Below are 23522 nucleotides of genomic sequence, written 5' to 3' on the forward strand. Positions count from 1 at the left end.
CGTCTTACACAGACTTATTTTCTGGGTTTTTTTTTTTGTTTTGTTTTGTTTGTTTTGTTTTGTTTTTTGAGGGGGAGGGGGTGTTTTTTTTTTTTAAAAATAGCTCTCCTAGGGACACCCGGGTGGCTCAGTCAGTTAAGCGTCCAACCTCGGCTTAGATCATGATCTCACAGTTTGTGGGATTGAGCCCCGCAGCGGACTCTGTGCGGACAGCTCTGAGCCCGGAGCCCGCTACGGATTCTGTGTCTCCCTTCCTGTCTGCTCCTCCCCCGCTCGCACTTTGTCTCTTTCTCTCAAAAATAAATAAAAACACAAAAAAAAATTGATAATAGCTATCCTAATGGGTATGAAGTGGTATCTTATTGTAGTTTCAATTTGCATTCTCGTGATTAATGATATTGAACATCTTTCCATGTGTGCATCGGCCATTTGTGTATCTTCTTTGGAGAAATGTCCATTTGCCCATTTTTCCATCGGATTGTTGTATCGCTGTTTGTAAGTTATAGGAGTGCTTTATATATTCTGGCCACCAATTCCTTATCAGATAGCTGACTTGCAAGTATTTTCTCCCTTTCTGTAGATTGCCTTTTCACTCTGTGAACAGTATCCTTTGATGCACTAAAGTTTTTCATTTTGATGAAATCTAACTTACCTGGCTTCTCTTTTTTTTTTTTTGCCTGTGCTTTTAGGGTCATATCCAAAAAGTCATTGCAAATCCAGTGTCCTGAAGCTTTTGCACTAAGCTTTCTTCTAAGAGTTATAATTTAGCTCTTGCATGTAGGTCTTTGAGCCATTTTGGGTTAATTTTTTTATATGGTATACGATAAGAATCCAACTTGATTTTTTTTTTTTTTTTTGCATGTGGATATTGTTTGTCCAGCGCCGTTTGTTAAAAGGGCCACCCTGACTTTACTGAACAGTATTAAAGACCATTGGACCATAGACACAAAGGTTTATTTGTGGGCTCTCAAGTCTAATCCATTGGTCCATTTGTCCTTAGGCCAGTACCACACCAATTTGATTACTGTAGCTTTGTAATAAGTTTAGAAATCAGAAACTCTGAGACTTCAAACTTTGTTCTTTTGTAAGATTATTTCGGCCATTTGGAGTCCTTTAAGATTCTATATGAATTTTAGGATGTGTTGTTCTCTTTCTTCAAAAGTCATCATTGGGATTTTGATAGGGATTAACAGAGCAACTTTGTAAAAAACGTTTGTTTATGTAGATCATCATCCTTATTCTAACTTGGATGTTCTCAGAGCCTCTGAAATTGCAGACACAAGAAAGTTCTTAGAAAGTATGGGTCCCAAACCCAGCTCCACGCCCTGTCACTTTCCTGCCCACTTACCTTGGTGGTTCTTATACCCCCTTCTCTCTCTTTCTATACCTGCAATGATCCTCCCTAAGAAGGATCAGAGAGAAAACTATGTTTAAGCCCACACTCTTAAGATTAGACATTGATCACAGCAGTGCTGAGAATGCTCCCTGGCCAGGTTTGAGGAATCCTCCAGAACTATTTAGCAAATCGAGCGAGGTTCCTGTGCCCCTCTGTGATGTGGTGGGTAACAGAGTTGTCGAGAAATTGACCTGAGCAACTCTGAAAACCGTCTCCAGCCTGTGTGGCTAGAGTCCATGTACTTTCAAACACACACACACACACACACACACACACACACACACACACACACAGGCACGCGCAAAACAGGTTTCAGTTATCCTAACAAATTCGAATGCTCAAGATTGACACCTTGACAAATTGTAGGAAATTGCAAACATTTTCCCAGACCCAATTATCAGGTCTTTTCCTGAAGACTACTGAGAGGATTTAGGCGGGGAAATGTCCCCAGGGCAGGTTTAAAATCACAATGGGGGTGACAGGAGCTGGGATCAGCCAGCCTAGAACATGCTCCCTGGGTGCCTGCTGGCATCAGGATCAGACCACCAATGTCCCCCTAACTGGGAGGCTGGGGACAGAAGGGACTGGCGGCCAGTGTTGGCCCTGTCGGAGGGAGAGAGGAAGAAATGCTTATTTATCTGCCTTAGACAGTATTTTCATTTAGAAAGTATTTTGGTTACTGTCAGGGAAGGTTAAGGCTGGTTGCCAGAAAAACCAAACTTTCCCCCTCCCTCCAGGAGGATTAATGTTCTCTGTAAACCCTGAAAAAAAAGCAAAAAAGCCTTTTCTCTTCTTCAAAGACATCCTGTCTGCACTGTTTCAAATGAGACTTTTCCTTCTTGTGGTGGTTTGTCAGTTGGTGGTGGGTGAACCTTGGAAGCTGGTCTTTTAGAACTGAGCTGCTGAGGCTTCAGGGCACAGTCCCCTCGAGGGTCATAAAATCTGTTCAGGGGCTCAGGGATAGGCATTTAAAAAATGGATTAGGGTAGAGTAGATCAGAGTCTATTGCATATAATCGTATGTCTTGATATGTTTCAGTTTTGCATATGGACATTTGGATGTTTACAGGGGGTGATGTAATGTGTCATTCTTACTGGTCAGTAGTCCAGACTTGGAAAGCCGTTAGTTTTTAAATGGTCTTTGGCTAAACAAGGCCTGGTCATGGTGCCAGTGCTAGGCTAGCCATTCTCAGCAAAATTCTCTAAACGAATACACACAAAGAAATAAAACTCTAAAAGGTGGCCATTTCAGGTTAGCTTTAACCCTCGTCCTTATTTGGGCCTTCTGGTTTGATTTCTGTTTTGTTGATTACGTTTTCCAAAAGCGTGGACTTAACACAGGTAGGTATTTATAAAATATTTATTACAGATTTTATATATAAAATAAGCATTTCTTGATTTAATGGAGAAGTGTCTCCCCAGCTTCAGTCTTCCACAGACCTGTGTGAGTTTTGCCAAATCTGTGAACCAAATCTGTGTGTTTTTGTTTCTTGTTTTCCTTAAATCGGCTCCAGTTTTAAATGTATGTCTAATAATCATGAAACTGTTCATTTATATATGGGCTAGTTATCTGTTCTATTGCAATAAGATAAATATATGACTTTTAAAATATAAAAATACTCATCCATGTGCCATGGAAAATAGGCTCACCTACTACAGTGGCCCGCATACCATTAATTGCCAGAGAAATACTGATGTTCAGAACGTTCTTTTATGTTTTTCTCTTTCCTCCCTATTAGATTCCCTTACTCTAACAAAGGTGTGTATACATGAGAGCCGAAACTAGAGCTGTTACTCATTAGGGAGCGAAGTGCTCTTAATTTTATAGACCTCTCCCCACCTTCCCTTCTCCAGGCTTGTTTTCATAGGATACCAGAATTTCTGAATTCACAAGTCCCTCATTCAAGGCTGACTGTCCCTTGACCCAGCCAGTTTTCACTGATGTCTACTAGTAAATATCCTAAGAGAGCTGTGGAGGGAGGATGTTTGAAGGTAAACACCTGTATGCCACAGCACAGAGTAATGCTAGAACTGAGGCCTGCATTCTCTGGCCTCAGCCTCACTGGGCCTCTCGGAGACTCACTGAGATTTGAATGGAAGCAGAGTGGAAAAGACTCTAGAGAAACGGCTCATCCTTCTTACAAATGGGGCAACTGAGGCCCAGAGGGGCAAAATAGCACATCGTGGGTCACATTGTTGGTTGGTAACAAAGCTTAAAGCTTCGCTCACCTACCCATATCTCTCTCATATTTACTTCACTGTCTCAGAAGCATGGTAAGGACAGTCTCATGCTGGGAATCATAGAATCCCGGCATTAGGAATGGCTGTTTTCCAAAGAAAGAAGAACAGGCCCTAAACAGCCAAGGTCACTGGTGTGAAACCTTCAGAATGATGGGAACATGGCAAAACCACTCATGACCTGGAGCCCCCTTCACTATTAAGGGGATTTCTAGCCATGACATAAGTGCAAAGTATAGATCGTCTTATCCTCAGGTGATCTGGTGCCCTGCAGCCCTACTCAGGAAACTCGTGTTCTAGAAACCAAATTCAGATCATCTTGCAGCGAATAGCCTTGAAATGTCCCCATGATTCCATAACCAGAGGAGCCCACGCCACATGCTAAGTGGAAATTCTGGAGCTCTGAGTCCTGATAGTGTTTTTTGGTTTTGCCAGAGTTTAGGCTAAAAACTTTTGGCTCATGACTCATCAGAAGGCTGTGGCTCTATTGCCTTAACTGTGAATTGCAAAAGTCAAAACTACCAACCTCCAATCTGATAGCCACATACCAAGGGTTTCCTATGCTCTGGCAGGCTGTCGGACACAAAGATGAGTCAGGGAGTGTGGACCAGTGGGCTAGCCAGCCAACCTAGAGCAGAAACATGGTGTGACAAGTCACAGGTCATTGGCTCTGTGAAGGTTTCCCAAATGGGAGAGTTAATGGATCCCAACCCTTAGGTATCATGGTACCCTACACAGCCCTCTGTAGTCCTTTACATTGTTCTCTGCTCTGCTTGAGGCCTGTTGCCTCTTTGGACAGTGAGTTCCTAGTGGGTAGACCTTATTTTGTATTCCTCTGTATTCCCAGTGGCTAGAATATGTAGGTGGCCCTCTAAAATCCTTTTATGGGGAGGTATGAGCAAAGTCCTCGGAAAATGCCATGTGACGCCAACCAAGTGGGTCAGTCAGCTTGAAGGTCTCGGCGTGACATGGAAGGCATTTGAGCAGGGGTTTAAAAGACACGTGGAAGTTTCTGGGAGCGAGCTGTTTTGGCCCAGCGTGGTATGCGTCCTACCTACATCTGCGAGCCCTTCCCCAGCCTCCCTCTTTGCCCCGCCCCTGGCCTGGCACCTTGGATCTGAAGGAGACAACATCTTTAGCTTAGTCTGCACATTTCACTTAGATGAGCCAGGTGTCTGTTTCACTCTGGGTTAGTCCTTGGCTAGTTAGTTGTTGGTTGATTTCTCCCTGTGTTTGTTAGTGTTAGAAATACACAGACCTGCTAGGTAGGAGCATGAGCATTTGTCAAACCATTGCAAACAAGCTTTCTTGAGGTTCTAAGGAATGTGTGGGAGCAGAGAAGTCCTACTGATCCGAGCACTTACACTAAGTGGAATGTGCCTAAGACTTCTTTAGGAAAGAGGGGCACACCTCTGAATATGATGCAGTTCTTGTGAGGACATTGTTACAACCTGCCCCAAAAGACCCCCTTTTCTTCAGCTCTTATTTTCTAAAAAAATGATAAAATTTATCAGCCATGTTAGTTATCCGTTCCCCTGCTGGACTGTAAATTCTAAGAAGGCAGGGATTTTGTTTTGCATTGATGTATCCCAGGTGCCTAGAACAGCATCTGACATACACATTGAATGAGCGAATATTGACATGAGTGAATATATTGAGTGAACAAATGAATCCTTTTGCCTCAGATCTGAACCCAGGTTAAGGGAAAGACAGTTGCCTTATGAGAAGTGGAACTCGGGATTGGAGGTCACCAGTATTTACTGCAGAGAGCCAGCCTCTGCACTACAGGCTGCCTCCTTTCCAGAGGCTGGGCTGGGCTGTGCCCCAAAAAGGATGTCATGAACATACCTTAGCAACAGAAAAGTTGATGCCTAAAAAGCACTCCTACCATTTAAGTGCCTCTTGTTTAAATATATCCTTCACCAAAGGAGGTAGCTGTGATACAGTCCCAAGAGCACTGTATCAGGAGACCTGGGTTCAAGTCGCAGCTATGTCCATGCCTAGCTCTGTGGTTTAGGGTCCGTTACTAGCGCTCCCATGAGCCGCGGTTTCCTCACTCACAAAAGGGGGATAGTGAGCCCCTCTTCACAATGTGCCTGGCTCCGTACCTCCTGATACCAGGAGACCCTCCATAAGCAGCATCAGGCTGCTGGAGACCCTCTGAAAGGCCGGCAGTGTGGGTGGGTTCCCGAGCCTGTTTGCAAGCCGGTCTCCAGCTCTCCCCAGGAAAAGATCCAACAACGCCTCGTGAGTTTTGTTAGGGAGGATTGTGCAGCACCCCCCGCTCCAAACCCAAATCCCCAGTAAGTCAGGAAGATGTATGTGTTTTAAAACATTGGGAGGTCTGCTTTGGATCACCCTGGAGCTGTGGCTTCCCGGAGCAGCTGGGAGTGAGTGGAGGAAAGCCGTTCCTCTGTCGGGAGTTCTCCCGGCTCGGTGCTCATGTCCCACACAGGGGCTGCCTGCACTCGGCTTTGGCGGCCGTTGACTTTTAAATCATAAAAAGCCGCTCTATACACAGTTTACTCTGTTGCTAGAAGGCAGCGGAACATAGGTATTTAAAAAAAAAAAAAAAAACGGGCAGAAGAAGCAGCCGTTAATCCCGCCAGGCTTCTGGGCACTGGAGCAGTTGCGGATGACAAAAGTTAATTAGAAACATGAGCAGTTTAACTGAAAACACTTGTGACAATTGGAAGGGCAGCCTCTCCGGTCAGAGAATTTTTCCTAGGGAACCGTTGTGGGAGAAAGTGGCTGCCGCTAGGTAAGTCGTGTTGTGGTGACTTTGCAGACACGGACGTGCTCTTTGGGGGCTGAAGGGCCGCATCCTCTCTGTTCCGTGCACCGGGCTGTGTGGGGTGTGGGTGGCACGGCACCGGGCTCAGCCGTGACATGCCTTCCCGGCCACTTTCTATCTGACAGCTGCCCCTGTGTGGGCGATAGAGCTGCTTGGTTCTGAGTGCTCGTGGAGGAGGGCATCCCTGATCTCGTTTCCGTGGTACGGGCCGCCTCGGCCAGCAGAGCTCCAGCTTGGAACCCGCCCTTCTTAGAATCATTCTGATTCCACTTTGCAAATATCTTGAGGCGTTTCTGAGAAGAGAGTCTGGCTGGGGAAATACACCCTAAGCGCCAAAGGGGAGACCTTGACTTTCAGATAACCTGCGTGTTTTCATGCCTACAGTAAATCGATGTGCAGTTTATACCCTTAAGCTAAAAAATCTTTTTTAAGTCTTGCCGGAATCGTGCTGGTACCACTTTCAAAATGTCAACATAGGAAAAAGCGTCTATGCTTTGATAGGACTTAGCAACTTCCTTGGGTAATTATTCTTCTGTAAAGATTATGCTTGGTTTCTCTTTCTTTTTTGTTCCGTTTTAATGTCTCTCCTACATTTTCTTAAAGGCGGCTAATTTTCGATTATTTCGCATTAACCGGGAAATTGGGTTGTGGGTTGAATAATTCAAAAACAGTATGTGTTTCCTACATCTTTCGTGGTGTAGGTTTTTGGTTTTTTACCAGAAACGCATGCTTAATTGTGCTTTGCACATGTTGATATTAAGATCAGTGTGCATTTGCACAGCAGATACCAGGGTAGGACGGGAAATGTGAACTGTTTGTGATGGGGAACAGGAGGAAGTCAAGGTAGGATTTAAAAACTTAACCACCGGTGGGGCGCCTGGGTGGCTCAGTCAGTTAAGCGTCTGACTTCGGCTCAGGTCACGATCTCACGATTCATGAGTTCGAGCCCCACGCCGGGCTTTGTGCTGACAGCTCAGGGCCTGGAGCCTGCTTCGGATTCTGTTGTCTCCCTCCCCTCAGCAACTCCCCTGCTCAGACTCTGTCTCTGTCTCAAAATAAATAAAGATTAAAAAAAACAAAGAACAACTTAACCACGGGTAAGGCACGGGAGGGTGGTGGAGCTATCTGAGCGTTTGGGTTGAGAGTGATGAGCTGTGGAACCATGGTCCACCCTCCCTGGCCGTCAACGCAGGTCCACAGGTGTAATTCGGGTTTCCTTCTCTTCCCCATCTCTGCAGAGCCGTTGGCGAGCCCAGCCTCCTCCCACCCCGGAATGAGTGAAAATGCACCTGTTCCTCTGGAAAGTGGCAGCAGCCCCTCCCCTGCTAACAGCGGCGCCTCCTCGGCCATCCCCCAGCCCAGTGCTGCCTCCAAGCCCTGGCGCAGCAAGTCGGTCAGCGTGAAGCACAGTGCCACGCCGTCCATGCTCTCGGTCAAGCAGCCCGTGCCCGAGGCCCCCAGGCCCAGCCCCGAAGCCATGAAGCCAGCCCCCAACAGTCAGAGGTCCATGCTGGAAAAACTAAAGCTTTTCAACAGCAAAGGGGGTTCCAAGGCAGGCGAGGGCCCGGGGTCGCGGGACACGAGCTGTGAGCGGCTCGAGATTCTACCCAGCTTTGAAGAGAGCGAAGAGACGGAAGCCACCAGTCGCTCGCTGTCCACGGCGGGTCCCGCTTCCAACAGCCCCAAGATCGCCCTCAAGGGCATCGCCCAGAGAACTTTTAGCCGGGCGCTGACCACCAAGAAGAGTTCCCCGAAAGGCAACGAGAAGGAAAAGGAGAAACAACAGCGGGAGAAGGAAAAGGAGAAAAGCAAGGACCTCGCCAAGAGAGCCTCTGTGACAGACAGGCCGGACCTCAAAGAGGGGCCGAAAGAAGACCCCAGCGGGGCGGCGGTGACCGAGATGCCAAAAAAGTCCTCCAAGATCGCCAGCTTCATCCCCAAGGGAGGGAAGCTCAACAGTGCCAAGAAGGAGGCCACAGCCCCTTCCCACAGTGGAATACCAAAACCAGGAATGAAGAGCATGCCCGGGAAGTCCCCAAGTGCCCCTGCCCCTTCCAAGGAGGGGGAGCGGAGCCGGGGTGGGAAGCCGAGCTCGGGGCTCCCCCAGCAGAAGCCCCAGCTGGACGGCAGACACTCCAGTTCCTCCTCCAGCCTGGCGTCCTCAGAAGGAAGAGGCCCTGGAGGGACCACCCTGAACCACAGCATCAGCAGCCAGACCGTCAGCGGGTCCGTCGGGACCACCCAGACCACAGGAAGCAATACCGTCAGTGTTCAGCTACCTCAGCCCCAGCAGCAATACAACCATCCCAACACTGCCACCGTCGCGCCTTTCCTGTACAGGTAGGTGCGGCCGCCTGTCCGCCCTTGCTGGGCCGTGGGCAGAGGAGCCTTTCTGGTAGGTCCCAGGTCTTTGAGGGCAGGAACCCGGCCTGCCCTCCAGGAACATGAAAGCTGACAGCTAACATAAGCCTTGATAAGCTCCCAGTAGAGCCTTACACGTGTGCTTGAGGGAGCAACTAGTGCAACACGGCTTGGGGGAGGGGGAGAGAAAGCTAAAGAGAGGAAGCAAAATTCGAGCTGACCCCAGGATGAGGAGGAGTTGGCCAGGCACGTGGGGACCCAGGGGCGTTTCAGAAGCAGCCGCAGCAGGAGCAGACGCGGTAAGTGTGGTTTGGTATCGCTCAGTGTGACCGGCCCTGACATCGGTCCTAACGTTTTCTGAACGTACCTTAAAAAATGAGAAACACAGATGTCACCTTGCTGAATGGGTGGGACCTCTTCTCACAGAGGCGTTCGTCTTGAGCTTCCAGATCCTCACGGCTGCTTACACGTGGCACGTGTGAAGTATTTTTTCAGTCCTTGCTAGAATCTTTCTTCAAGAGAGCAGCATGAAAGGGCAAGGTAGTGATAGGAAGGGATCAGTTGTTTTTTTTTTAAGTTTATTTTGGGGGAGGGAGGGGTAGAGAGAGAGAGAGAGAGAGAGAAAGAGAATCCCAAGCAGGCTTTGCACGGACAGTGCATTGGGGAGCCTGATGCAAGGCTTGAACTCATGAACCTTGAGATCGTGACCTGAGTTTAAATCAAGAGTTGGATGCTTCACTGACTAAGCCACCCAGGAGCCCCAGGGAGAGATCAGTTCTAGAAGAACAAAAGCATCAGGTTATATTGAGGAGACAAGCCTGGATGCTTGCTTGTCTGACTCCATTCTGTCCATTATCTGTCCCCCACACTCTCTCTCTCTCTCTAATGGCACATCCATAGGACTGCGGGAGACCACGTGGAGCCAGGTGCCGCTTGCTCTGTGTGCTTGTGGCCCGTGAGAGCCTCTCATTGCCCAGCCTGCACCACGCCCCTTTGCAGGATGGAGGACACGGGCTCTGGGTGGTCCTTGGCCCACGTGGACAAGTCCTCTCCAGCAGATGGCAGCTGTGCTTTTAGGGACTCCCAGAGCTTTGCTCACAGTGCCCAGCTGAATCCTGTACTTGAGACGTGGAGTACATTTGGCCATTCTGCACAGCAGAATGTTACTAACACCTCTGCATAGCAAAAGGGGCCTGATGAGTGAATGCCATTATCTAGGCACTTACTTTTTACAGCTTCTGCCCTAAGTATGTATACATATCCACTGCACACACACACACACACACACACACACACACACACACCCGGACACCCGTAGGCATGGACGTACATTGACAGCCACGTCCAAGTATGGACACAAGTTCACATACATATATAAAATGCTAGTGTGCACATGCACACATATATTTTCACACCTGTTCGCATGCAGACTCGTGCCCATACTTTCGGCTTCCTGTGTTTGTATGGTTCCCCCGAAGAAATGGATATCCCCTCTCTCCCTGCCTGAGTTGTGTTCTCGTAGGCTTTGTTACCATGCCTGCCAACAGCGAGTGGGAAGACTGGCCTGAGTGATTCAGAGTAAAGCCAGGCAGGTCCAGCCAGTGAGGCAAGGCCAGGCTTCTCTTTGTCCCATCCCTCCTTCTTTCTCTTCTGCTTACCCTCCCCCTCAGCAGGGGTCACACCCGGACTTTTTAATTGGGAGAAGGTCATCTTTTTATTACATCCAGTCATTAGCTCAGCTAACCATTGGAGACGAGTGCCAGGGCTTTTAGATAATGACTCAGCATTTGTCTCCATGCAGGGCTTTTAATACAGTTGTTCTCTGAACCATGGAGGCAGCTGAATTGCTCCCCATGAAATTTTTATCATTCCAGTAACATTAATAGTCTTGAGGTAATACATATTCAAGCTACTGCTCCCAGAGTCTTGATTTGCATTTTCGAAATTAAAATATATGATGGTGTTTGGACACCATCCATTTCACTCCCTTTTTCTTTTTTTCTGGAATCATTCGAAAGATTGTAAAACATTTAACCTCTTTTAAAATTTCACGCTTCTCTGTGAGAGGAAAACTCTTAACGAAAGAGCAAATGTCTGACAAATACGAGAAATGAGAAAATGTCACACGTATCTGTCAAGCTGTACTTGAATGTCCATGTTCACCCTGTGTGATGTCCCTCTGGCCCCTCTGATGTGCTTTTCCTTCTCAGGTGAGCCAGGATGGGAGTCAGGATGCCTGGGCTCTGTCTTTTATTAGCTTACAAATCCCTGGGTGGTCTGGGACCCTTCCCTGTGGGGACAGCTATGGAGCACATGCTACATAATGTGCAGAGACCCTGCTAAGGCTTTTCATGCCTTCGCCCATAGAATCATCCCCGAGACTTCACAAGCTCGCTACTTTTGAGATCCCCGTTCCGTAGGTGAGCAAACTGAGGCTCTGAGCGATTAAATAACTCACACCAAGTCCAGAGCTAATAGCTAGAAGAGCTGGTGTCTAAACCCAAGTCTGTCTAACTAGAGGGGCCAAGTTCTTAAGCGCCAAACAGTCTTGGCTCTCTGAGTCAGTGCCGCTTCCTGAACCTCATTGTCTTCATCTGTAGAGCAAGGAGATGAGATGAGATGAGAAGATTTTTTTAAATGGGTTAGACTCCCCTTGTGCTCTAAAATTCTCTCAAGTTCATGGGTCACTTACTGTAGAGGACTTGCCGTCTTCCCCTCCCCAGAACCTGTCAACATTGGCGATGTTACCAAGGCATAAAAGAAAGATAAGTCATCTTTTTGAATCACACTGAATGAATTATATTGAGAAGTGTCATGGACATGTATCACTTTACACTTGACTGAATGCTTCTTGAGTCCTGTCACGTGATTTTTGTGGCAGCCAGGAGAGGTCACTGTGGCTAGCCCTGCTGTACACATGGGGGACCTGAGGGTCAGAGGTGTGAAGTGACTTCTCACATGTGCGTGGCTACCTGCAGCCAGCGAAATGTTCAGACTCCAAGTCTAATGCTCCTTCTAGGACCCAGCATCTTTCTAGACTTAAACATTTCTCGTTTATACATTCAGTACACCCTGCTTAAGGGCCTGCTCTACATGTGAACTTGAACAGCTTGAGTTCTTACACGTACATGTCAAAAGAGCCAGTCTTTGCTTTCAGAGAGCTCTCTAGTTGAGGCAAGATTTATTAATTAGATCTCATTGTAATATATCGGCATCAGGAGAATAAGAATGCTGTAGAAACGCACAGGTGGAGCGCTTAGCCAGCAGAGTCAGGGAAGGTTTCCCGGCCAAGATGACACGGGAACTGTGTGTTAAAGGCTGATTAGGAGCAAGAGAGGAGTGAAGAGGACAAGAGCCTTTAGGCACAGGTCACACTAACTACAAAGGCAAAACCCTTAAGGGCATGGTGTGCTCTAAGGAATGAAGACACGGGTGGAAGAGAAGACACGGCAGGGCTGTGTGTACAGAGCAGGGTGGCACAAGACAGGGCTGGAAATGAATACCCATGTGGGGCGTTGTCTACCACAGTTAGGACGTTAGACCTTACTCTATGGGCCATGGAAACCATCGGAGGCCTTTGATCAGAGGGTGATGTGATCGTATCGGTGTCACAAAAATCAGTGGAGGATGGTATGGGGAGTAGACTGGACCTACAGACAGTCTAGAATAGAGGCCGCAGACTCAGATGCCTGATTCCGACCCAAAAGGTAATAGAAACGAGTGGCCGGGGGTAATGGGACCGCGGCAGAGGGAGTGCTAGACTGTCTAGAGGGAGCAGCCGTCACTTGGCACCAGCAGGTGGCGCCCTGCAAGAAAGTCCATGTAGACTTTCTTGTTTTCACTGCAAGTGGAGAAACGGACAAGGCAGAAATCCAGATATTTCTTGTGAAATCTCCCAATTTTAAAACGTTGAAATGAATTCAAAAAGCTTCAAAATACTACACAGACCAATAAGAATCTACGGGCTGGTTCCGACACCTGGCTGCCGTTTGCAACCTCCAGGCTGGAAGCAGTGTTTACAAAGTGCTTATAGGTCAGAGATGATGAAAGCCTGGACTCCGGCCAGTGGGTCAAAAGGAGCAACACGAATCCAAAAATCCTCAAGGGGTGGGGACTGCAGGAATTTGGAATTGACGGCTTCATTAGGAGGGCGAAGGTGGGGAAGGATGGGTGACTTGAGGTTTCTCGGTACGTCCCCCACGTTTAAGACAGTCCACGTTCCTGGCAAACACTTTTTTCATGGAGAGTGAAGTCTGGGTGAATGAGTTCAGGACGCTAATGAATTAATAATGCTATACCCAGGGTTACGCATCTGAGTGTAATTACACATTTGCACGCCACGCCTAGGTCAGCCGAGGTAGTTGTGGCAAGAACGCATTTCATGAAGCAGTGGCCTTGATTTACTGGACAAATAAAGGCACAGAGAAGGTTTGGGGAAGTACAGATTTCAAAGTGTTGAAATAATGATCGATGAGACCTTTCATCTCCGAAGATCTGAGCTCTGAATCCGAGACGTAGAGGGCCAACACACCTGCTTGGCACCCACTCCTGACCAGTTTTGTAGTCACCTTTCCAGAGAGAGCCATGACAGGAGGATTTGGGGAGGGCCACGGGGCTGTCAGTGGAGTCATCTTTATGCTTGACTTTCTGGTATTGCTGAGTACTTAGAAGTTGCTCTTTGGCGGAGGTTAAGTGGTCCAAACCACTCAGTACTCTCCAGCCTTTTTCTGGCCAGACCTAGCTCCCTGATAGGGATTCGGAGAAGCATTCCCCAGTGAGGGATTGCAGACCCTCCGTTTGGGCAACGAATATTTCATCTTTTACAGTTCGCTGGCTCTCTCCGTTTCTAGGACATTGCTCCACATGTGCTGATGAATTATTTAGAGTCAGTCTGCTGGTCTGCTCTGTTCTAAAGCGTCTCGTTGAAGGGGGTGATGGCGTATGCTGTGGTCAGACCACAGTGGTCCAGATGTGGTAGCTACTGCTCGTGACAAGTGTGTCTGCTTTGGTTTGTGTGTGAAGGTCCCAGACAGACACCGAAGGGAATGTTACTGCTGAATCCAGCTCCGCGGGCGTGAGCATGGAACCCACCCACTACACTAAGAGTGGACAGCCTGCTCTGGAGGAGCTCACTGGTGAGTATGGAGCCCCAGAAAGTCCGTGTCTGCTGCCGATGAGACCTCCCATATAACCACCCGGCCTGATTGGAGTCGCCTTACTGTTGCACTGACGGATAACCTAAACAAAGTTACTAGTGTTATTTTTTGTTTTCCGTCTTCTCTTTCTTCCCTGTCCTCTCTCGCACAGTCTACTCCCTTGTCCCCAGAAGTATAAGTAAATCTCTTGCTTACTGGCAAATCCTGTTTTAATACATGTTCCATTTCATTCATGTAGCGGACCTGGGCTGCTCTGACACTTAACTTTGAATCTCCTTGATCACTCTTCTGATAAAGTCACTTTCGAACAAGATCTGGAACTATCATATCTTGCCTTTTTTTTTTTTTTCCTTTCCTGTATGGAAGCACTGATCGAAAATGCATTCTTGTCATCCTGCATTAATCGGAAAGGAGAACACAGCATGCTTCTTTTACCAAAAATAAACATATCTAAATTTTATTTAAGTTTAACTTAGACGATGATGATTAAAGGGCTATTATGTTACATGAAAACATCAAATCCACGGTTGCCATGTAGTTAATTCCACGGGTATTGATTTATTAAGGTTATAAACCTGTCACATCCTCAAAGGAGAAAAGTTAGCGTATGAGTCAGGATTCCTACTGTGCTGCATTCGGGGTTTATCACCACCTCTGTCTGTCTGCCCCGTTCCCCACTTCTGTGTCCTATGTTCCAGCAACTTCTAATCAGGGAAGTGAGTGGTAAACCACACATTTAGCAGTGGTTGTGTTATTCTTTGCATATCTTACCACTTCCAGGGTTGGCTTAAAAATCAAATCCATGTTTCAAGTCCATTTATTAGGCTAAATATCCACGACCACACCGTTTTAATAGCCACATCACAGCTGTGGAGTTGGTCTGCAGCCCACGTGAGGGGATCATACCCATCTCACCATTAGCTCTGAGTATTAATTTCAGAGGATCTGAGCTATTTAACTATTTCCTTCTGGTTCTGCTGGCCGGGCACAGTGATGAGGCAGAGTTTTCAAGCCATTGAGAAGTGATCCATCTTGCAGTGGTTCAGGACCCCACATTTGGGATTGATTTTGTGCTTCCTTCCCTCCAAGCTTTGTACCTCCTTGCATATGAGGACATGGCTAGCCTAGCAAAAGGGCCCGCTACGAGAAGGGTGTGGCGTTCAGTGACTACTCAGGTCTCCACACACATTCCAGACTGTATTCTTATGTGCACACATCAAAAGAGGCAGGCTAGTGCTCTGAGAGCCCGGCATACATCAGATGTGTGTCCCGTAGAGTAGTGTGGATTCATGTCAGACTCTGAGGCTCTGCAAAATTCACATTTGAAAAGCAGAAGCAGCGGCCAGAGAACATTCCACATCACACTTCCCTCCCTTTTTTCTTCCTTCCTTCCCTCCTTCCTTTTTTTTTTTTTTATCGGTAAGCTGAATTTCTTAGAGTGACTTGTCTTTACGTTCAAGCAGTAGACATCACATGTGTGACTATGCTGTGAATCATTTTATGGACACAACGGATAGTAGTATAAGGTCGAATTAACCTATCCACAGCTGATCCCTTGAAGTGACAATGAGTAGCGGGTATATTTAGAAATGGACATTTATGACACTGACCGATTGCTTAGTTCTGCCCCTCTTCAGGTGGCGAACTAGGTGGGTTTTCCCATGGTGCTTTGTCATTTGTATGACATTACAGTTGAGACCTTGTAACTTGGATCATAGAGTCAGAAGGGAGCACACACACCTGTTGATTATCCAGTCCACGAATCCCTCTGTCCTTCACTGACAAATTGTCTTTCAGTCTCTGCTTGAATGTTTGTGACAGGAAATTATTCCTTCGTAAGGCAACCCTTCCATTTTTTGTTGGCCTTCACTGGCAACAGAAATCCTATAGTCTTTCGTTTCTAGTCACTGGATATAATCCATCCTCTTATGGCCCACAGCTAATTTCCATTCTTTGTCGTACAACAGCTTCTCCCTTGAGCCTCCTCCCTCCAAGGGAAAATCCCGGGCTCCCTCCACGTTCCTCTTGTAACACCCTGACGTCCTCCAAGGTCAGCCCTGTTGGGTCACAGTGTGGTGTTCTGTCCATCGTGGCCGGTCGCCCAAGGGAGGGCTGACCTTGTGAATACAGAAGAGCTGCAGAGGGACAGGGAATACCTTAGGATTTGCACCGGAGCATAGTTGTGTGTTCATTCTGCTCAGGCTGTGAGCTGGTGCACATCCTTGCTCAGATCGTGCAGCCTCTGAGGAGACAGAAACGGCAATTGAGAATGTGATCACCTGAGCAAGGTGGGTGGGTCCTAATTTGCGCTTCTGCGCTGCTCTTGGAATCTGGTATGCGTCGTGCTCTGGGCTGGGGGTGGGGGGTCGCAGGCGTTTCCCAGCACAAAGCCGCACACCCCAACAAGGGAAACAGGAAACTCAAATTCAGCAAGCCCTCATTTTGTGCCAGGCGTATCATAAGCATCTCATGCGATCCTCCTACTGCCCCTTTCAGGGAAGGTTTTTATCCCCATTTGACAGATGACATTCAGAAAGGATCAAATGACTCACTCGAAGTCAAGCGGCTAATAGATAGCATCGCCAGAGTTCAAACCTTTGTCGAAATGCAGGCAGTGTGTGCTTTTTCTTTCAGCCCTACGCTGACCAAACATTTTTGGACAATAAATATCTCTCGGGCAACTGCAGATTTGTGTGAGAGTTACTAAGAGTAAGGGTGAGATACCTTCCCATCTCAAAGGTCTTTTGAATTTCTAAAGGAGAGTTTACAGGTGAACATGCCAATTAGGAGAGACATGGGAAAATAGGTACAATTATGATGCTTTTATAGGTGATTAAGTTAACTAATTGGGAAATTTGTGCCTAGATTTAGCTTTCTTTATTATTAATTTATTTTAAGTTTGTTTATTTTTGAGAGAGAGAGTGCCCATATGTGCATGGGAGAGGGACAGAGAGAGAGAGCGAATCCTGGTGAGGGGCTCGATCGCACAGACTGTGAGATCATGACCTGAGCTGACATAAAGAGTCGGATGCTTAATCGACTGAGCCATCCAGGCGCCCCTAGGTTTAGCTTTGATCAGTGTTTACTGCAGGGCCTAGAGCTGTCCCAAGGATCAGTACCTTTTTGGCCTTCTTATGATAGACAGAATATGGCCAGAGTGACAGCAAAAGATACTGGATAGGCCAGGAGATAGATGTCGTTACATTCTTCCAGTGCCATGCAGGAAGGGAAGTAAACTTTCATCACTGCTTTTGTTTGAAAACACACATGTATATGTATGTTTAAAGAATTGGGTGGGAAATGCAAGCCTGGACCACTGTTCAGATAAGAGAAAAATGCCTTCCAACTTTCTCTTGGTTCAAAAGGAGGAGAAAATTGGAAACACTTGGTATTTTCAAGGACCAGAGAGTTTGCTAGAGTAAATTTCCTCCATAAAATCACACATGTGTCATTCAGTCCATCTCCTGGTCTCCAGGCACTACCGTGTCAAGAACAACTATAGAAGCTTTCTGCCTCAGAAAGAAAGTCAGTTCCATAACATTTCTTAGCTGCCTGTTCCCTTATTGAAATTATTTTTAATGTTTATTTATTGTTAGGAGACAGAGACATAGTGTGAACGAGGGAGGGACAGAGAGAGAGGGAGACACAGAATCTGAAGCAGGCTCCAAGTTCTGAGCTGTCAGCACAGAGCCCGATGTGGGGCCCGAACCCTTGAACTGTGAGATGATGACCTGAGCTGAAGTCTGACGCCCAACTGACTGAGCCACCCAGTTGCCCCGTTAGCTGCCTGTTCCCTTATTAATGACAGCTGCTGGGAGTTCTATGTAGTAGTTCCTGATGTCAATTCCACTCGCTGCTGCCCGCCCATGTGTACCAGTTCTATGCGGAGATGTCCTTAAAAATGTTGCTCAAAGCTTGAGATAGTCACAGGCTTTTAAGGAGCCTCGATTGTGGTTCTTCGGCAGGCTTCTCGGCCTTCCCTGGAATTACTCTGAGGGACAGGTGTTTGCTTCCTTCCATCATTCTTGTCATTATTCCCCATCTCCTCTGCCCCATGTAAGCCCACACGAAGCAGAAGAGCCAGAGAACCCAGAGCAAGGCTTCTCTGGAGGGCATGTGGCTTCCTGGCTTGTGTAGGGCCCGTTTCTGCTGGTACCCTTATGCCAGCTTGACCTCTGACTGGCCGGGTGTTCTGTGGGAAATCTTGCCTAGGGAATGGAAGTTTCATCCCCCGAAGAGAAACCCTCAGTCCTCTTGATGGCTTCCTGCTCTGCATCACCATCTGGCATGACGTAGTCCCTGAGGTGGATGCTGTGCTCAGGAATCTCCAGGCCCTATCCCGTTTACAGCTGTCCTACGTGGGTACTGTTACTGTCCTCTTTTGAGGACTGTGGAATCTGAGCGATAGAGAAGGTCAGCACCTTCCCCACGGTCACACAGCCAGTGAGTTAGAAGAACCAGAATTTGAGGTGACATAAAAATCCAACAGAAAGAGGCAAACCTCTCTCTGTAGAAATATTTGTGATTAATAAGTGAAGATCTTTTAGGCGCTGCAAGTTGTGTTTACCAAATAGGGCTGGTAGAAAGCAGAGTGTTACCACCAATGGGTGAGAAAATAAAATGCTTCACCCACTTCTGCACGGGCAGAAAATGATTGGTGGGAGGTGCTTAGACCTAACTTGTGTTTGTCTTTATTGGAGACAGTTTGTAAATGTGTTTGCCCTTCAGGCCAGGTGCTTTGCTTCTCCTGCAAGGTAGACTTTACCTGTTTCAGAAGGGACCTGGAGGGAAAAGAAAGACTTCTCTCCTTGGATTTAGTGACTTCCTTTGGGTGTCCATCCATCCATTTGTTCTCAAATCCTTAAGCGCCCACAGTGAGCCAGGCCCCGAGCATCGAACATGGCGTGTTCCATGGAGCTCACGATCTATCAGAGGATTAAAAGTCTTACCCCTCATCTTTCCAGGGGAAGACCCTGAAGCTCGACGGCTGCGAACAGTGAAGAACATCGCTGACCTGCGGCAGAACTTGGAGGAGACCATGTCTAGTTTACGGGGAACTCAGGTCACACACAGGTGAATGAATGTCTTCACTGAATCACGGGCGACTTGATTTTCATGCAGCTTCTCCTATGTTTGTTCATGCCACCAGCAATGCGACTTGGTTAATAATGGAATGAATATTTTTGATCCCCAAATGTGCTGGAATTCACAGAGCAGGCCATACAATGTGCAGAAGAGAAATGTCAGGGGCAAAAATCAGTATAGACTGGTTCCTCCCCAAAGCAGAAGGTCTCTAAATCCATTTGTCAGTGGATATTGTGGACCAGTTCCATTTAAATTTCACTTGACTTGCATTTTCCAAGCCTGTATTGTGCTGTTAAAATGAGCAGGTGAACTATATTTGACCTGCGTGATAAAGTGAATAACTTGAATTCCTACCCAGTCTTCTGATACACAATGCTCTGTAATGTTGTTAGTCATGCCCGCGTATAAAACACGTAAGGAAATATTTATAAAAACTTATGATCGTGTTTAAACTGTGATTGCGTTGGATGAGATCTAGGATTACATTGGAAACATGCATCAGGTTGTTTTCATTGTTGAGCGTGAAGTCAAACAGGTTGCAACCCTCTGACCCCCTTCGTGGATTTTGGCAGAACCAAAGTTGACGGTTTGCCTTTGGCCTTGATGATGAAGGCAAAGTGCTAGTTACCCTGGTAACTCCCAGGGAGTCTCCCTTGCTTCTCCAATTTCAGTTTCTTTGATAAATGAACATAGCACAGGGACAGCAGGGCTTCCCCAACTCCCGGCAGCTTTGGCAGAACGGGGCTGAGCGCTGTGGGTTCTATCTTAAATGAGACAGGAGCCTGAACCTTAGGGGTCCCCAGTATGAGGGTAGTAAGGCCACTTCTAGGATGAAAGGGAAACAGAAATAGTTGAGGCACCAAATTGGTTCTTCCCGAGGACAGTAAACTTGACGGGTTGTAGTGTGGTGCCCCCTTGCCAAACCTTTACATATTTGATGGCATGGAGCCAGCTGCTAGACCCCGTGACGCCGTGATCAAGTATGAAACATCCCTCTTTCCACCTTAATCACCGAAACTGACTTGCTGGGGGTTGTGGCAGTTTGGTGGCTTTCTTGGTTTGGGCTAGGACAGTCATGATGACAGCGGGGAGACCTTTGATGGCTTTTCTTCAGGGAAGGCTCTCTCAGCTCAGTTGGGAGACCCCAGTGCGCTCTGCAGAGGTACATTAACCAGCCTTCCAGCTTGTGCCACAAGATCTGCAGGGCTGGAAAGAGTGATGTAAGAGTCTGTCTAATGGCCAGGGATGCACTCAGTCTCCTGGCAGATTCAGATCCTTGTAACTTAATTTATTATGGACCTTAAACCTGGGTAATTACCACTCTCCCAGCCTCTTGCCCCTGAAATTTAGTTGTCCTTTTGGACAAGATGTGGGAGAAGCAAAAGTGTGGGGGAAATAGAGCTTAGAGTTACAAAATCAGGGCTCTCCCCACCTGCTTGGTGTAGAGGGAGCTGAGCACGTGACAGGTGACACTGGGAGCTCGGGAGTGGAAAAGGGGAGCGGTCACACAGCATCCTGGAATGTGTGGGTCAGAGGATATGTTATGCCCCCTCCCTGTCATTTTGGCATTTTTCCTTTCTTGGGTTGGAAAGAAGAGTCCAGTAGTTAAGATCATTTCATTGAAGTCAGGGGTAGTGGGGATCTGGTACCATGTTTTAGGGGGAAGGTCTCTGCTGGGCTTCTCAGAGCGTTCTATTCATGTACAGCTTCGTCTTCTCATTTTTAACAGGAAATACGGTGGGTAGTGCATGGGTGGCTATTGCTTGATCCTGTTTCGTGTATGGGAAGTATTTCATAGTTTAAAAAAAAAATTACATAATTGTAAAAAAAAAAAAAAAAAAAAAGCTACAAAGGATCCTGAGTTAATGAGGTTCTAAGCCAAGGCCGCTTTTATGTTTTCAGCACATTGGAAACCACATTTGACACCAACGTCACCACGGAGATAAGTGGGCGCAGTATCCTCAGCCTGACCGGCAGACCCACTCCTCTGTCCTGGAGACTCGGCCAGTCCAGCCCCCGGCTCCAAGCGGGAGATGCCCCCTCTATGGGCAACGGGTACCCGCCTCGAGCCAACGCCAGCCGGTTCATCAACACCGAGTCGGGCCGCTACGTGTACTCTGCCCCTCTGAGGAGGCAGCTGGCCTCCAGGGGAAGCAGTGTCTGCCACGTGGACGTCTCAGACAAGGCAGGAGACGAGATGGACCTGGAAGGCATCAGCATGGACGCCCCCGGCTACATGAGTGACGGGGACGTTCTGAGCAAGAACATCCGGACTGATGACATCACAAGCGGGTGAGTCCCTGGGGCTTCTCTCTCTCCACAGAGCGGGAGAAGGCTTGGCAGCTGGTTTCTCTCTGGCGGGGCTTCGTGTAAGTTCTCTGAGATCAGACTGTCTACTTGACTCTGCTGTCCCTGTCAAAGGTGGTGTGGTGTGAGGGGAACTTTCTGGGCTGACAGTCACCAGACCTGAGCCCCCAGTCCAGACTTAGCCAGTAACTTGCTAGGGGAGGTCTAGCAAGGTTCCACCAGTAGCCGGAGTGACACTTGGCAACAGACTGATCGTGTTGGTCCTTTAAACCAAGACTCGCGCCTAAGATGGAATCCAGACTCCTTAGTTCGGCCGTCGCCTTCTTAAAGGTCCTCCTTCTCCATCCGTCTTGCTTCCTCTGCTTCCTGGCTTCCTTCTCTTCCTCATTCTCATCAAGCTTCTTCCTGCCTCATGGGCTGTGGGCTCTCCACCTGGATTCGGTTCCTGTGATCCTCGGCCAGCAGCTCTTTGGAGGAACCCTCCTCGACTACTCAGCTTGAAGTAGTTATGTGGCCTGCCCCGTGCCCTGATCATCTCCATCGCCGTCTTATGCTCCCCCGAAAGCTTGTCCCTATTGGAAATTATCCTGATGACATGTTTATATTTTCTTGTCCCCCTGCCCCCTCCTGCTTGCCACAATAAAGCACCATGAAGGAGGGACATCGTCTGGCCTATTCGCCGCCTTATCCCCCATACGTGGTACATACAGCAGCTTATATCATAAATATGGCTGACTTCATGAATGTGTGGATTGAGAGATGAAGGAAAAAACCCAGCCACCCTGTTTCTCCATTTGTTCACATGGGAACTTAAAGTGAGCGGTGGGATGATGTCTAAGTTGCCGTGTGGCCACGTATGGCACGAGGCAAGGCTTCCTGATATTAACTTCACTCCCAGATCTCTGTGAAAACTGAAGGAGCCCCTGTTTATTTCACTTGCCTGGGACTTCTTCATTTGAGAACTTGTGCACAAACTCTCCAAGATCTTTTCCTCCTCTCCCAAAATTAGCAGTCAGAATTGCAGCTAATAGAAATCAGGCGTGGGGCACCTGGATGGCTCAGCCGGTTAAGCATCCGACTTTGGCTCAGGTCATGATCTTGCACCCCGTGGGTTCGAGTCCTGCCTCGGGCTCTGTGCTGACAGCTCAGAGCCTGGAGCCTGCTTCAGATTCTATGTCTCCCTCTCTTTCTCTCTGCCCCTCCCCTGTTCTCACCCTGTCTCTCTCTCTCTGTCTCTTGCTTGCTTTCTCATTAAAACAAACAAACAAAAAAAAAACAGTCATAATAATCATCCTGCTCATTTCCATGAACAGAGTGATCAAGACCCCCATGGGTGAGTCAGTATTTAAATAATTTTAATAATAGCTAATGTTCCCACTACGTGCCGAGCACTGTGCTTCACATACGTTATCTTGTTCTGTGTCACGGCAAGTAGGTGATATCATAATCCCCATTTTTATGAATGAGTAGGAAGGTTAAAGAACTTGCCTAAGGTCTCAAAGTGATGAGGAGACAGAGCCCAGGGTTCGTGGCTTCAGAACCTGAGCCTGTTATTAAACCATCTTGTGCAACATTTTATCACTACACTAAAATAGCACAACTACTGGAGTTTATTTCAAAATTAATTTACTTTTGCTCAGTTTTACTTGTCTTAGTAGAAATGTTCTTTCATTTCATGAAAACCTCAGCTATAGACATGCTTTGGCTTTCTGCCCGTCCCTTTTAGAACCATCTTGGTGAGCAAAATCTTGGAAGACAGGAGCCACCAAACCCTTACAGTGGGACAAATTTCTGCTTTCCAGAATGGCTGGGAACACTAATGGACTAGTAAAATCTGGTTAACCGAGAGCATAATCATATGTTGCTAGTTTTCCATAAGCACGAAAAACAATCACATATACCTATGACTAAAATTGCCTGTAATTTAACCTTTTTATTATTATTTAGAAGACTTTTGGTGTCCAGTGTGGCCTCAAGATTATCATTACCAATTCCCACTGGAATATGCTACGAAAATATTTTTTAGTGATTCTGAGGTTTTTTGTGCGTGTGTCCTCTAATAGTTAATTTTATTGTCAAGCTAGTCTTTTAATCCTCAGTAGACGGTCAGTGTCTGGTTTTGAGGTAGTGTTTACAGTTTCCACAAGGTGGCGTCATTGGAACACTCTCCACTGAACCTGAGTGCT

General features: G+C 47.3%; 1 protein-coding gene across 29 annotated transcripts in view; it reads left to right on the top strand.

Annotated features, from left to right (window-relative positions):
- Positions 1-23522, top strand: part of NAV2 (neuron navigator 2) — a 740939-nt gene that overhangs the window by 561338 nt on the left and 156079 nt on the right. For all 29 annotated transcript variants that reach the window (XR_006714126.1, XM_045484757.1, XM_045484759.1 and 26 more), the window contains 4 exons: positions 7666-8767; positions 13811-13923; positions 18909-19017; positions 20932-21321. Coding sequence is in view for 28 of the 29 variants with exons in the window: in XM_045484757.1 (XP_045340713.1) it covers positions 7666-8767; positions 13811-13923; positions 18909-19017; positions 20932-21321 (1714 nt within the window). In the remaining variant the exon portion in view is untranslated. The remainder of the gene's footprint in view (positions 1-7665; positions 8768-13810; positions 13924-18908; positions 19018-20931; positions 21322-23522) is intronic.

Source organism: Leopardus geoffroyi, chromosome D1, assembly GCF_018350155.1.
Source record: "Leopardus geoffroyi isolate Oge1 chromosome D1, O.geoffroyi_Oge1_pat1.0, whole genome shotgun sequence".
NCBI lineage: Eukaryota > Metazoa > Chordata > Mammalia > Carnivora > Felidae > Leopardus > Leopardus geoffroyi.